Source organism: Psammomys obesus, unplaced genomic scaffold (genome assembly GCF_907164565.1).
Source record: "Psammomys obesus unplaced genomic scaffold, mPsaObe1.curated_primary_1811, whole genome shotgun sequence".
NCBI classification, from domain to species: Eukaryota; Metazoa; Chordata; class Mammalia; order Rodentia; family Muridae; genus Psammomys; species Psammomys obesus.
The window spans coordinates 16698072-16714908 of record NW_026585895.1 but is presented as its reverse complement, the minus strand read 5'-3'; the positions used below and the strand labels follow the sequence as shown (position 1 = coordinate 16714908).

The 16837-nt window shown below is 38.6% G+C and overlaps 1 protein-coding gene across 1 annotated transcript in view; it reads left to right on the top strand.

Annotated features, from left to right (window-relative positions):
- Xirp2 (xin actin binding repeat containing 2) overlaps positions 1-16837 on the top strand; it is a 336814-nt gene that overhangs the window by 318999 nt on the left and 978 nt on the right. The window contains exons 6-9 of the mRNA XM_055600574.1: positions 3568-3654; positions 4034-4106; positions 5370-5503; positions 6266-15575. Coding sequence (XP_055456549.1) covers positions 3568-3654; positions 4034-4106; positions 5370-5503; positions 6266-15575 — 9604 coding nt within the window. The remainder of the gene's footprint in view (positions 1-3567; positions 3655-4033; positions 4107-5369; positions 5504-6265; positions 15576-16837) is intronic.

Sequence of the window (16837 nt, the reverse complement as noted above, 5' to 3'; positions counted from 1 at the left end):
AGTCTGACTGTGCTGGGCATCTTGTCACATGGAATTCTAATTCTTTGAACGTACTTGAAGCATCATGGATCATCTATTTTCTACAGTCCCCCTTGAAGGATTTTTTTTCTTCCATCTCATTGTTCTGTCCCTCCGTATGTACAACACACCTGGCTAACGGGAGTTTAAATAGAATTACTATATTAATGGGAGTTTGCTATTTTATTCTTCCTTTCTGCTCTGATTCATTCATCATATGTCCTTAATGGAAATTATGTGACAGGGATATATATACCATTTGAAGTACATTGTTCCTTAACTAGAGATAGGAGATACTCTCTTTAGAAAAATATATTCAGTGATATGTTTCACCTCAATAAAACACCATGTAAGTTTTAAAGTATAACCCCAGATTTCCAATATATTTTGTAGATTTCTGAAGCAACATATTTTAACTTTTCTCTCTGGAAAACTATACTGGAATCAGATCATCCTATATATCTCTAAATCAATAAATACCTGTTGCTCAGTGTACCGGATGTCTAACCTTGCATGCAGAACACCCTTGTGGGAAACCACACAAGTTAGACCCTATGTGTAGAATGTAAATTACATAATGTGTAGTCAAAAGCATGATGCCATGAATTTTTTTTCTTTAATAGGTCACAAATTGAAATTTTAACCATTTAACTATTTGTTAAAAATGTACTCCAATTCTTAACTATTCTGTTCACTTAACAAAAGCAACACACCTACGTTCATTAGATTATTATTATTATTATTATTATTATTATTATTAGCAAATAATTTTTTTAAAAATCATTTCACAAGAAGTACTAATCACTTAGACATTATTAGAGTCCAATTTTACATAATCCCAAACACATGCATTCTTATAAAACCATCTGTGCACACTCCCATTTTTTTATATTCTTTTCCAAGTTGGTATAATTTTATTTAAGGTATGCCTAAATCTTTAAGTAACAGTCTTCCAAACTTTTATTTTTAATTGTTCCCTTCTATTGAAAATAAATACTCTCTTATACACTATATTCTGATTATAGTTTCCCTTCCCTCTACTCTTCCTACCTCCTGCCCACCTCACAACACAAATGGATCCATTCCCTCTGTCTCTCAGTAGAAAAGAACAGCCTTCTGAGAGATAACTACAAAACATAACAAAATAACATATAATACGATAAAGTAAAAGCAATCACAAACCGGCAGAAGAAAAAGAGCCTAAGAGAAGGCACAAGAATCAGAGACCCACTCATTCACACATTCTGGAGTGCCATAAAAATATAAAACTGAAAATTATAATATGTGCGTAATATACATATACAGAGGACCTGGTGAACCCCCATCAGGCACTTGCTGCTCCAGTCTCTGTGAATTAATAGAAGCTTTGCTCATTTGATTTAGAGGAATTTGTCTTCTGATGTCCACACTATCCTCTGGTTATTATGTTCTTTCTGCCTCCTTTTCTCTGGGGTTCTCTGAGCTCTGAGGGGAGGAATTTGATGGAGACATCTTATTCAGAGCTCTGTGTCCTAAGGTGTCTCTGCCTTTCTGTGTCTCTCAATTTCTGTTTATAAAATCTGGCTGTGGGTCTGCTTTTGTTTTTATCTGCTGCAAGAGGAAGCTTCTCTGATGTTGGCTGCAGAAGGCACTGATCTATGAGTATAGAAGAATATCATTAGGAGTCATTTTACCACTACTTTTTTTTTAAAGGCCAATAGTGTGGATGTTGTCTTCAGTAATAGGGCCTTGCTGTCAAATGTGCAGAGGAACTTATTGTCTTGGCCACAGCCCAGCTTGTTTGGAGATTTCTATCAGACCCCCATGGCCAACAGCTCAAACTGTGTGTAACCAAGTCCTAGTATTGGAGACCCTGTTTCGTGATAATTAGATAGTCCGCTGGGACTCTAGCTCACCCATTATTTGGATTCTTCATTAGGATTGCTTTCGTTTTTTAAAACCACTGAACTATGTTTCCTCACTGCTCCTCAATTTTAGCTGTTTCTTCCCTCTTTGCCTCCCTCATCTCCCCTTCTCTTCCCCATCTTCTCCTCCTATTCCTATATTCCCACACACAGACAGGCAATCCACACATAAAATATATTCTATTCCCCTCTTTCAGGGAGATCCATGTGTCTCCCCCACTCCCAGTCCTTGCCTCTGTTCCTAACCTCTTTGTGTCTACAGACTATAGCTTGGTTGTAATTTACTTAATGGCTAATATCCATATGTAAACAACTACATATCCTATTTATCTTTCTGAGTCTGGGTTAGCTCAGTTAGGATAATTGTTTCTAGTTCTGTCCATTTGCCTGAAAATTTCATGATTTCATTTTGTAAACAACTAAGTAATACTCCACTGTGTAAATGTGCCACATTTTCTTTATTCATTCTTTTGGTAAGAGATATCTTGGTTGACCAATTTCTAGCTATTTTGAATAGCGCAGAAAAAAAAAACATGTTTGAATAATACCATTTTCTAGTAGTAAGATTTTAGTAGTGTGTAATCACTTCAATCAGTCACTTGTGTCATAACCATACTCTACAGTAAAAGAAGGGCTAAAATTGCTTAGATTATCAGGAAGTTTAATTCAGTTGGGTTTCCTACCCTAACTCGAACAATTTTTTTAAATGCCCTCATGTATGAAGACGGATACATACTAGTGTCACAGTGTGTCATGTTTATGTTGACTATACTGAAAGGCTCTATGTTTTAATTAAACTCTGTGTGTCTCATTATACTGGATAATCAATGCAAGGACTATAATAGGTCATGGACATGGGATAACATTTCTAATAAACAACCAAATCTATTTATTTTTCATTAAGGATTTGCATTTTTTGTTTCATCTTCATTCACACACTAGGCACAAGCTACTTAGAGACTGAAACGGATTGGACAACGGCTTCTAAAGCTATCTATATCTTCATCTCCAGAATTTTTGTATGTGTTAAATTATTTTGCAAATTAGAATTAAGAATGCAGATTAAATAAAGCTATCAGTCACCTGATTTTATGATGAGAAAATCCAGGTCCATTCTAGTCAGTGCAACATAGTAACAAATGTCCTTAGAAGTTGAAGATGACATCAGACAGGTTTTGGGAAGAAAGAACCTCAGCTAGACAAAAGAGGAAGCCATGAGAGAAGGAGAGTGACAGCTTTTAGCAGCTTCCAATAACAAAGGAATGAGTTAGGGCCCACACAAAGGAGTTGATATCTTATAACACAGGTCAACACCCAGTGGGACATAGTCAGGGTTTCTGTACTTCTTAAGGGTAAAACAATTAGGTTATGCCATCTTAAATAACTATATTTACATCATTTTGTTTTGTTAGCCAATTAAGTGGAGGAAGACCCTGCAGTCAGTGCTCTTCCTCCTCCTCTTCCCCCTCTACCTTCTGTTCATTCTCCTTTTGGTCCTGCCCCTGCTCCTCCTCATTGTCCTCTTCTTTCCTCCTGTTTCCAGAATGATTTGTCACTGAAATTGTATTAATAAAATAGTTCATTTTTTTCACATCTCTTGTAAAATTGTCAGTCTGCTTAAATACGTCTAATTGCTCATTTTCAGGAAGTAATCCACAGCAGTCAAGAAATGCAAAGGAAAGATCAAGAAGTTCCTGGTGCACTTGGAACTGATGTCTTCAAAACAGAAGTGGTAATTGCTTACTAACACAGTAATTTTCAAATGGTCTCCAGAACTTTGTAGAATTTCTGACTTTGCTATAAACATATGCTTTTACTATATGTATTTAGTATAAATATACAGCAGTGTGCCTAACTCTACTTTCCTGTTAGAAATTTTTTTAAAAATTAAACAAGCACCCTAAAAATATGCCTGCAGTTAGGTGCTGTTCGCATATGTTCTGTTATAACTTGATTATACTTTATAACAAACAATAGAAATAGCAGCTAGCATCCCACAACACACACCAAATTCTCAGGAGAAACACACTGTAGAATGAAGATTATGTTCAGCACTCAAATCACCAGCTTCTTCAAAACAATTATTCTTTTAAAATTGTCTTTAAACACAGATGTCGCATCTTGAAAAGCACACTGAGGAAACAAAGCAAGCTTCGAAGCTTCACCAGTATGTTCAAGAAACAGGTAACAGACTGGAACTCTTGGTTCCACTCTATCTTTGTCCTCTCAGTGTGTCTGGGTTTGGAGGACTTTCAATAGCCAGCACTCCCCACCAAGTAACTTTAATAATTGTGACTCATGTTCCCAAAGAGGTCAAGATAGCATTTCTGCATATAATTAGATTTTGACTGTGGTAATGCATGTAATATTTTTAAAAATAGCTCATTGCCATCAGACCTACGATAAATCCATCCTAAATTCCAAAAGCTTGATAAAGTAACAACTACTATTTTTTTTTTACCTCAGGACCTAAAATTCATTGCTTATAAAACACCCTGACAATAAAATTGTTTACATTACATTAATATTAATAACAAATTAAGTAACTAATATGCTTAATTCTCAACCCACAGATAGGAGGTGAGTTTACACAGAAATTTCTAGATGTTTGTCAAGGATAAAATATAGCTGTCTACTGGGCAATAGAGGAAAGGTTTGCTTATCCAGTGAGATGAAAGGATAGATTTAGCCCTACTGTGTCCTATACCTTATTTGGGTCTGGCCGCTTAAGGAAGGAAGCATTCTACTTGCCAGGTTCTGCGACTCATGTTAATAATCCTGGCATGTAGGGGGTTCAATTTGGAGGACTGCTTCAGGTTCAAGGCTTGCCTACACTATTTAGTGAGATGTAGACCAAGAACTTTTTCTCAAAATATCCCAGACAAACAAGGAAATAAGAAAAGTAAGCCTCCAATCCTCTTTGTGTTCTTTGAGATGTGTTATTTTTCCTGAGTATAGAATTATAGCATAGAAGCAGAAATTTTGGAAATATCCCTTTTCATCATTAACTACTCCAACATCTTTTAAGAATTTTAATGCGTATTGTTTGGGGGGGGGTTGTAAAGACAGAGAGAGAAAGAGAGGGAGAGAGAAAACCCTCAGAAGCCACAAGAGGACATCATACCCAGTACAACTGAAGCTCCAAGCTCTTGTGATCTGCCCAGCACAAGCGTTGTGAACTAAACTTAGGTCCCTTGCAAGAGCAGCAAGTTCTCCCAACCAATGCACCATCTCTCCTGCCCATCACCAAAATTTTTCTGTTTCTCCCTTAATATTTGTTGCTTCCCTCCTAAATTTATAGATAAAGAAATGCTGTGTGCATAAATTTGTCCTTTGAGTCCTGTTCCTTAATTTACATTATAAGGAGTTTAATGCAGCATGACATTTTCTTCTCAGATACCATTTTATTCATTATAGACTATCCCTGTTACCTAATTCTCTTTGTAGTCATTGATACGCCAGAGGATGAAGAGATTCCAAAGGTTTCCACCAAGATTTTAAAAGAGCAATTTGAAAAGTCTGCCCAGGAAAAGTTCCTCTACACTGATAAAGAAACAACAACCCCACCCAAGTGCATAAAGGTATGGTGAATTTTCTGTACAGGGACACATTAGGTATTAGAATCATACTTAAATATCCTTAAATTTTTGTGGCATTTTCTTAACAGAATTTTTTAACTAACTTTTATTCTGTTTCATAAAGAGGGTATTGATCTATGAGGTAGAGTAAATTCTTCCCAACAACTGGGCAACATGGATGAAGAAAACTATGTACATGTTAAAGTATCTAACATGAAATAAAATAATTAAGTTAGTTCTGAATTACGATGGTTACATGCTCTGCTTTAAATGCCACAGAAAACAAAACCTCCACAAAACACTTCAAGACTTTTCTCCTTTTCTGAAGATTTTCTTCTTTCTTTATTCTGCTCATTGAGTAAAGAGGGGAAATTAAGAGTATGTATAAATGTTAAACTGGGCATATATGTTTAATCCCAGAATTTGTGAGACAGAGGCAGGAAGATATCTGTGAGTTCAAGGTTTGCCAATGCTACAAATAGAGATTCTGTCTCGAAAGCAAAAACAAAACAAAACAAAAAAGACATATTAATGTTAAAAGGCTGAGTGCTGAGTCATTTGTTGATGAAACAACATTATTATTAAAAATAGAATATTTGTTAACACATATTAAGTATTTTCCCAAGTAGGTTTAAATACAATGCATACCTGTTTTTCAAGGAAGTCATCGCAACAGAATCCTGCCATGGACAGGTGAAAGGTGGGATTCAGGAAATCTCCATACCACAATCATTGTTATAAGTTTTGATTTTCTCTCCCTTAAAGATGAAAAATGACAGTGAAGAAACCTTAAAGCCATCATCAGCTGTGGGTGCCTGTTCTTACACTTCAACCAGCCAGAGGAAGGAAACTTCAACCTCAAGTTATAGTAATCATAGTCTCACTTCTACAGCCCTGGCACAAATTAATGGTATTTCTTCAGGAAAGATGGAAGAATTTCCTCCTCCCCCACTTGATGTACTTCAGACACCAATGGATGCAACAGCATTTTCCCAGTCCCCTGAATTCCCCAGCTCCCCTAGAAAACTACCAATCCCCAAAGATTTATATTCCAAACAAAGAAATTTGTATGAATTAAACCGTTTATATAAACATATCCATCCTGAGTTAAGAAAAAACTTAGAAAAAGATTACATCAATGAGGTTTCAGAAATTGTTTCTAGCCAGATCAACTCAGGAAATTCAGTTTCAGCAGATGTGCAACAGGCTCGGTATGTTTTTGAGAATACGAATGACAGTTCTCAGAAAGATCTGAACTCAGAAAGAGAAAACCTGGAGTGGGATGAAATTCTGAAAGGAGAGGTGCAGTCAATGAGATGGATTTTTGAGAATCAGCCTTTAGATTCTATCAACAATGGCTCTACAGAGGAAGGGTATGCTTCCAAAGGCATTGCTGACCAAGAACTCATCGCGGGGGGTGATGTGAAGTACACTACTTGGATGTTTGAAACTCAGCCAATAGATGCCCTGGGGGTTCCTTCTGCTGACACTGAAGGAAACACTGAGAAAATTCCCGAGCTAGCTAGAGGAGATGTTTGCACAGCAAGATGGATGTTTGAAACAAGGCCTTTAGACTCTATGAACAAAATGCATCAGAGTCAAGAAGAAACAGAATATACTGCTATAAAGGACATAACTGGAGGAGATGTCAAGACTGTGAGATACATGTTTGAAACTCAACAACTGGATCAACTTGGACAGCTTCACTCAGTGGATGAAGTTAACTTATTACAACTCAGGTCAGAACTCAAAGAAATTAAAGGAAATGTAAAGAGAAGCATAAAGTGTTTTGAAACTCAACCACTGTATGTCATTAGAGATGGTTCAGGCCAAGTGCTAGAAATTAAAACTGTACATAGAGAAGATGTTGAAAGGGGGGATGTGAGAACAGCACGCTGGATGTTTGAAACACAGCCTTTGGACACAATTAGCAAGGATATCACAGAAATTAAAGTAGTTCGAGGAATATCCATGGAAGAAAATATCAAAGGTGGGGTGAGTAGAGCAAAGTGGTTGTTTGAAACTCAACCACTAGAGAAAATCAAAGAAGAGTCAGACGAAGTTGTCCCAAAAAAAGAAGCAGCCATAGGTACAGATGTTTCGAAAAAGTGTTGGATGTTTGAAACGCAGCCATTGGACATTTTAAAGGAAGTTCCTGATGCAGATACTGTATCACCCGAAGAGAGAATAGGGGGTGACGTAAAGACCACCAAACATCTATTTGAAACACTTCCCATAGAGGTTTTAAAAGACAGTCCTGATGTTGGAAAGCTTCAAAAAATCACCACTTCTGAAGAAGAAAAGGGAGATGTTAAGCACCAAAAATGGGTTTTTGAAACTCAACGTTTAGAAGATATTAGGGAAGATAAGAAAGAGTATACACGGACAGTGAGGCTAGAGGCAGTTGACAGAGGTCATGTAAAGGACTATGCATATATCTTTGAATCCAATAATTTAATTAAGGTTGATTCATCTCATCAAGTTGAGATAGAAGGAGTCACAGGAGGGACTGTGAAGTTGAATAAATCTCTCTTTGAGACAACCCCACTGTATGCCATTCAAGACCATCTTGGAAAATACCACCAAGTAAAGACAGTCCAGCAAGAAGAAATACTAAGAGGTGATGTGAGAAGCTGTAGATGGCTTTTTGAAACAAGGCCTATTGACCAATTTGATAAAAGTCTTCATAAATTTCAGATAATTAGAGGAATATCTGCTCAAGAAATACAGGCAGGGAATGTGAAATCTGCTAGGTGGTTGTTTGAAACCCAGCCTCTTGATTCAATTAAATATTTTAGCAATGTGGAAGAAACAGAGAGCAAAACTGAACAAACTATAGATATTGTTAAAGGGGATGTCAAAACCTGCAAATGGTTATTTGAGACCCAACCTATGGAGTCTCTTTATGAAAGAGCTTCCGTGATGACCAACATTGGAGATATTCAAAAAGGTGATGTTAGAACCTGTACCTGGCTTTTTGAAACTCAGCCACTTGATGCCATAAAAGAAAACTCTGGAGCAACAGACAAAGTGCAAACTGTAAAGCAGGAAGAGATACAAGGTGGGGATGTTCGAACAGCATGTTTTCTTTTTGAGACAGAAAATCTAGATAGCATACAGGGGAATGAGGGGAAAGACATCAAGCCTGTGGAGGCAGATATACAATCTGGGGACGTCTCTGGCATGAAGTACAAATTTGAAAATCAGTCCTTAGACTCTTTAAGTTGCAGTTCAGTGAATGTTTTGAACAAGATCAAAACCCTAAAAACTGAAGACATTCAGAAAGGCAATGTTTTAAGTTGTAGGTGGCTATTTGAAAACCAACCTATTGATATGATAAAAGAAAATCGAGAAGGTGATAGATTGGTTAAGACAGTGACAGACATACAAGGCGGGGATGTGAGAAAGAGGTGCTTCATTTTTGAGACATTTTCTTTAGATGAGATAAAAGAAGAATCTGATGGCATCAGCACCAGGGAAACAAATACTGAAGAAGTAATAAAAGGTGATGTAAAAAGCTACAAAATGCTCTTTGAAACACAACCACTCTATGCAATTCAAGATCAAGAAGGGTTTTACCATGAAGTGACGACAGTTAAGAAAGAAGAAGTAATTCATGGAGATGTACGCGGAACAAGGTGGCTCTTTGAAACAAAGCCACTAGATTCAATCAATGAGTCAGAAGATATATATGTTATTAAATCTGTCACTCAGGAAGACATTCAGAAAGGGGATGTGAGTTCTGTCAGATACAGATTTGAAACTCAACCACTGGATAAGATTTCAGACAAATCACATAGTATTGTGCCCACTGTTGAGTGTATTCAAGGAGGCAATGTGGAGATGAGTAAACAATTCTTTGAGTCTGAAAGTGTTGATAAAAAGAATTATATACGAACAGTAAGTGTCAGTGAAGCACAAAAGGGCAATGTTAAGACTTCTACTTGGCTCTTTGAAACTCACAGCATAGATGAGTTGGGAGAAGGGTCCAGATATGAAAATATCAAGACGGTTAAGCAAGAAGATGTGCAAAAAGGTGATGTTAAGCAAGCAGTGTGGCTTTTTGAAAACCAAACTTTGGATTCTATTAAGGAAGTAGATGAAAGTGACACAAAAATAATCAAGGAAGAAATTCCTCCATCAGATGTCAAGACAACTACGTGGCTCTTTGAAACAACACCTTTTCATGAATTTAATGAAACTAGAATAGAAAAGGTAGAAATCATTGGTAAAAGTATTAAAGAAACGTTGGAAGACCTCTATTCTCAAAGAGTTATTGAAGCTCCTGGAATTATCATTGAAGCTGATGAAATTGGGGATGTCAGAATGGCAAAATACAAACTTATGAACCAAAAAGCGCCTGAGATACAAAAAGAAGAAGTTATCAGGGCTGATCTCAGAAACATAATGATGAACTTACTTTCCCAAAGAGACTATACAAAGAAAGGGATATTTGTCAGTGAAGAGGAGAAGGGAAATGTTAATTTGGCTAAAACTCAATTATTAAACAGATCAACTGAATTTCATGCTGAAAAGGAAGAGATAGTGAGAGGGGATGTAAAACAAGCAATAAAAAAGCTGTTCTCAGAGGAAAGATGTGCAAAGAAAGGCATATTGATTCAAGAAGATGAAAAGGGAGATATTAACATGACTATCTATTGTCTTCTTCATGAAAATGCTGGTGAAAAGACTGAGCGTGAGGGCATCATAGGAGGTGATGTGAAACGCACCATTCATAATCTGTTATCTTCTACATCAAATGGTAAAATATCTGAAAGGACAAAAATCGATGCCTCAGAGAGGGGAAATGTTCAGTTCTTCACAACATGCATAGAAACTGGAGCTTTGGATTACCTCAAACAACTCCAAACAGGGTCAAATGAAACACTCACAGCTAGAAAGCAAGAAGGAGAGGAAGACATAATTGGTGGTGATGTTGAGGGTACAAAATTCTTACTAAAGAAAAGACAGTCTCCATTTCAATGTACTGTTAGTGAAACTGACATCATCCCTGGGGATGTGCATAATACAGTTAAAGTCTTCATGACGGAGCCTCAGAGTTCAGCTTACAAAACAGCAAAAGAAGAGATTATAAAAGGTGATGTGAAATCAAGCTTGAATTCTCTCAACCAGGCCACGAATCAGAAAACAGTGGCTAAAACAGAAGAAATTGTGAAAGATGACCAGCTAGCCACACTCAAGTCACTTAAGGAGTCAAGAGACAGACAGAAAGAATCTAAGCAATCTGGTGGTGTCTCTAGTGATATTGGGAAAGCTATTGAGTTCTTAGAAAAGGCTACAAATACAAGGACTGAAATATTGAAAAAAGAGCTGATACTAGATGATCTTGAAACATCATTAAGATCTTTGAAAGAAGCACAAAGGGGTTTCAAAGAAGTTGATAAAGAAGGAATAATCAAAGAAGATGTATTACCTAGGATGGTAGGATTCTCAGAAAAACAAAAATTAGGGATTCATCCAGCAGCTGTCCAGAGAGACAAAAAATGTCTTCTTCAACCAGTGCCAGGACCAGTTGAGCCAGCGGTCATGCAGCAAACAGGACCAGGCACTCTTGATGAAACTACGCAGAAATCCTGCCATCTGTCTTTAACAGAAGAAAAAACTGAAGCTAATCTTTTCAAAGCACCCAAGGGCACTGTAAAGATTGTCATTGATCGTGAACAAAACAATGATGCTCTTGAGAAAAGCCTTAGGAGAATGTCTAACTCAGAACACAGAGCTATGAAAAACGTCCTAGACATGAGTGAAAGAATGGGCGTCTGGACTGACAGCAAAGAGTATCTGCGTAGGGGTGACCACAGGAGCAAACAGTTGACTGCAGCCACATCCATGAGGGAAAGGCTCAAAACCAAGGAATCTGAGAATGTAAGAGAACCAAAGGACAACGTCTTTCGCTCCTCACAGTCTGTGGATAAAACATTTAGGAAGCAGCAGACTCAAACCTGTGAACTAGGGAATGACCACCGGAAGTCTCAGTTCCAGGATTCTTATGGGAAGAGTCAAGAAAATACCAAAAACAATATACCAGCAGAGATTCAAAGTTATAGACCAGATCACAGCCACCATCTAGCCAACAGTACAGCTGGAGAAATGCATAGGACGACAAGCGACTTTCAGAAGCCAACCTTGCTAAGTCAGGAAAAGCAGTACTCTAATAACGACACAAAGAAAAATGCCATGAGCCTTCAGCCCTTGCCTGTCTATGAGGATGTTCACAATGTACCAGGAGTGAGAGTCTCTGGGAAGAGCCATAAAAAATTTCGGGCAACTGACAAAAAACAGAAAATTGATGTTTGTCTAGAAAACCAGGACTTCCTAATGAAGACAAATACTACCAAAGAGTTAAAAATGGCAATGGAGAGGTCACTTAATCCAATCAACCTTCACCCTGAATGTGGCATGAAGGAAAATGAGGATTCCCTTCCACCTCCATCTCCCCCTCCTCCTCCACCTTCCAATGCATCATCTGAAATTGAATTTCCTCTCCCTCCTCCACCACCTTTAATGTTCCTGCCTGAAAAAAATGAGTTTCCTCCATCATCATCCACAGAGAAGACAAGGACTGAATTGGAAAGCTTCCCGAACCTCCCTCTTCCTCCACCATCAGTAGGTGAGAAATCTGAACAAGAAGGTCTACCAGCATCTCTCCTTCCTCCACCTCTGCCAACTGCATCTCAATCAGTACATCTTCTTTCCTCTTCTCTTCTGGAAAACCACAGCGAGGCATTCATACAAAAGTCTTCCCAAAAGGAAGCCTTGGATTCTCATCAGCTTCACTCACAGACTAAAATCCTAACAGGAAAATCCCCACCACCTACACTCCCCAAACCTAAACTTCCCAAGAGAATTAAAGATAAAATGGGTCAGTATTCCCCCAATGGTGAAGTGGAAAGATCTATGTCAGATATGCAAGTTAAAACTTCCCTCTCAAAGGATCAGAAAAGATCAATGATGGCAATGAGCAGCGAGCACACAAAGACAAAGCAGGAAGTACTCAGAAACAGTCTTGATGAAAGAAAACAGCTGCCGATCCACTCTGCAAACTCACTTTCTCAGACAGTTCCAGAAATCCCAGCACCCAAGGGAAAGCAGACAGCACCTCTTGTTAAATCCCACTCATTGCCATCAGGTTCAGAGCAACAAAGTCCAAAGCCTTACATGAGAAAATTTAAGACACCTTTAATGATTGCTGAAGAAAAATACAGACAACAAAGAGAAGAGCTTGAGAAACAGAGACGAGAGAGTTCTTGCCAAAGCATCATCAAAAAAGAAATCCACCACCAAAGTTTATCAGAGGAGGAGAAAGAAAGAGAGTTACAAAAAGCAGCAGAAGCAATCTCCACACCCAGAAAGGATTCAGACTTTACTAGGGCACAACCCAACCTGGACTGTAAGAACAGGACTGTGCTTGCAGACACATGCTCTGACATACATTGCTCCACAGCTTCCCTATTGACAGTTGCTACTGAGAGGCTCCAGCACGTTCTCGAAGCTTCAGAAGATAAACTTTCCCTGAGAAAGGAAGGCATACAGAGCTCAAGGGATACCTTCCAAGCGAAATCAGCTTGCGAACTTAACCAGAGTCACAAGGAAGGTGAGACAAAGCAAAGGCTTGAGCAACACCTGGAGAAGCTGTCCTTTCCCCAGAGCAAACCCATTTCCCCAAGTTTCAAAGTAAAAACTATCAAGCTTCCCACTCTACATCAGAGTGAAACAGATCTCAGTTCCGAAAGTCATATAAAGCAATGTGAGGTAGACGTTCAAATGAATCAGGAACTCAAGAAAACCCAAGCAGGTACACAGTATGATAATAAGCAATCTGTGCCTGATAAACATCTTCCCTTACCTAAAACAGAGAAAAGGGTGACTATACAAATGCCTAAAGAATATGGAGAGAAATCTCATAAAAGTAAGCTCCAAACAGTTCCCAAGAAGCAGAGGGCATTTGGGGGTGCTGACAGAGGGAATGTCCTAGGGAGTGAAGGAAAAAATCAGGACTCCTCAATGAGCATTTCCAAAGAAGACCAATTAATGGTTGAAAGAAAGCAAGGAGGTTTGCAGGAGCAGAGAGTATCAAGGTTAGTCCAACAAAAGATTACCGATGCACATCTGGACTCACAGGTTCAGAATTTTCACCAGACACAAACACAAACTTCTGGAAGTACAACTGAGCATGAAAAACTGTCCCAGCTGCATAATGCCATGCAGGAGAAAGAACGTCTTAGAGATGAGGGCATACGAGAGAGACATGTCTTCTCTAACACTGAGGATTCAAAGCAAGAGATGAAACAGAACAAATCTTCATTTTTCTCTGTGAAGGAATCCCAGCGGGATGATGGAAAATGTAACATAAATATATTGGAATTCCTGAGGAAACGTGAAGACCTACAGCAGATTTTGTCTAGAGTAAAACAATTTGAAGCAGAGTCAAATGAGAGCGGCCTTAAAACATTTCAGACTCTGTTAAATATTGTTCCAGTGTGGCTGATAAGTGAGGAAAAAAGAGAATATGGAGTTCGTGTTGCCATGGAGAATAATTTCGAAAAAGTCAAAGAAGAAATAACACATATTAAAACCCAAGCGGAGGATATGCTGGTTCACTGCGAACATATAATTCAAACAGCTATGATGGCCTCCCCAACAGGAAAGCAGGGAGATAAACCTACCAATCTTAATGAAATGTCATTGAAAGTGTCTAATGTTAATGCCAGCTCTAATAAATGCACTGAGCAGAAAGAAAGTAAAATTGTAGAAGAAAAATTAACACACCACCAGGTAGCAACCCATCATGAGGCAGCAACTCAGAATCTTGCTAAAACACATCAGGAAGCTAATGGAGAAGATAGTAAGACGCCTCCTCCCTCTTTGAAAACTCGCCCGCCATCACCGACTTTCATTACAATCGAGTCGACTGCCCGCCGGGCAGAAACCCCCAGTAAGGGTGAGCTTTCTCAGTCCCCTAAAAAGAACAGTTGTACTGAACCTCCGAAGAGAAGACCCTCGGAGCAAACACCACGTCTTCACAGAACATGCACGTCCCCATCCCCACCGAGGGGTGGCTCAGAACAACTTGTCAAACTCAAAGACACCACAGCCAGGTTAGCCAAAGGCACCCTCCCCTGTCCCCCGGGGACCCCGGTTCCAATCGTACAGAAGAGATCTCAAGTTGTCGTGTCTCCGGCCACACTCCGCAGGCAAATTAAGATTGAAAGCCGTGGAGGGGACTCTCCACCCACCATCACAATACCTGTAAACGTAAACCGTGCAGTCAGTGAGTCCTTCAGAGAATCTGTAGACACTCAAGAGTCAGTGAGGAAAATAGGAAAAAGGGAGGCTTATGTTCGTAAAGACGAAACGAATTCCATCAACAGAGCAATGCCAGAGACTGAAAGCTACGATGCAGTTGAAATAGTACGCAAGGTGGAAGGGCCTCGCCTATCAGAGCACATGGAAAGATTTGAAGCCACCAATCAAACTGTTCAAACGGCTGAACATTTTCTGAATGGCCACGAAAATGAAATAAACAGATGGTTTAGGGAATTTGAGAACGGCCCAGTTTTCGGAGCAAAGAATGATAGAAGAGCTTATGCAAATGGTGAAATAAACCACAACATGAAGCAAGAGAATCACACATTCTGTAAGGAGGAATTTGGATTAGCATCTTCTGGAAATGCTAATTTTACAGGCTTTTCTTACAGACATCCTAGAGAGCACCAAGAAAAACTTCCTGCAATGCAACCCAGGGTTCGTTCTGAAGCGACGCTTCTGAGTGAACATTTCTTAGGCGTGGATGCATACGACCGTCAGATTGTTGGGTCAGAGATAGCAACCTCGTCATCACGTAGCTGTAGCTCAGAAGCTGCCAGATCTGGCTTTGATTTCAAGCATGCCCCCCCGACCTATGAAGACGTGATTGCTGGCCATATCCTAGACATTGCCGATTCACCCACAAACTTCAGGAGGGATTTCCAAAAGACGTGGCAGGAGAGTGAAAGGGTTGTTCATGCAACTGAAATGAGCAGGGCCTTCCAGGAGCAGTCTGCCTTTAAGAGCGGTAAATGAGATTGACGGATGTGAAAGAATAACCCACGTGAAAGCATGTGTGCCACAGCCAGATGATTTGCAATTAAAATACTGTGTGGAAATAACCAAGTAACAAGCTGGGACTAACAGCTAGCTACTCCTGTAGGTTTCAGGATTCTCTGCTGTCCTTGCTTTCATTGCTTTCTTCTTTATATTAACATCTACTATGATCTGCAGTATGCATTACTGAACCCTGTTCTTCAAACTCAAGTTAAATAAGAGTTTGAGGAAAGCATCATCATAATCATTGCAGTGGTTTTTAGTACTATACATTGCTATAGAACCAACTCATTATTAAAATTTCATGGTAAAAATTGACTTTATTCAGTTGCTTATGGCGGTATCAGATCAAAACCTTTAGCCCAGTCTAGATAAGTTTTACCTGCGGGCTTTAGTAGCCTTGACATTGAATTCCATACACCTTAGTGATAGCCCCAGACAGAACTCACAGTATGCATACATGCTGTAGGGAATTTTCATCAGTCTGATAACAGTGTAGGTGTAACATTAGACATTTTAGCTGCTGGTACTGAGCTGAGAGAACAAAATCCACTGAAACCAATGTTTTCTATAAGTGATATTTTCACCTTTCTGAACATAAACCCCAAATGACAATTCAGTTGACCTCATTCTTAGATGAGGATAAACAGTACCTGTTAAAACTTGATTGTGTTCATAAATGAGGGATTAAAATCATTTGAACATAGTACATGATACTTTTAACATCAGAAAATAGCTCACTTCGTTTTTTCTTCCACACTTTTTACAATTAATGAGGCTTCATGATAAGAAGGATTGGACGTAATTAATAGGCATCATTAAGATAGTCCATTCTTTTAGACAGATTGACAGAAATAGCAAACTTAAAAATAAAAAACCACTGAAATTAATAATTATGCCTCTCATATTTATAACATATGTGTCTAGTTAATCAACTTAATATGGTTTCTTAATGTGTTTGCTTCTGGCATAATTAAGCAAAGCTGTCTCATTTCAAATGTTCAGTCTTTGTTAAGAGACTTAAAAACCATAGACAACACAAAGAAGCTGGTGTTAAAAACAGAAATATGTCCCTACTGGAATCAAAATGGCAAAGGGATCCTCTCAATCACAGAAATTCAGAGTATAAGCATTAGAGCAGGTTTTGCATGAAGAATCTTGACATACTTGCTTTCCTAGGTGACAAATACAAAAGCTAAGTTAGTCTCAGAAGAATATAGTGAAAGTTAAAAC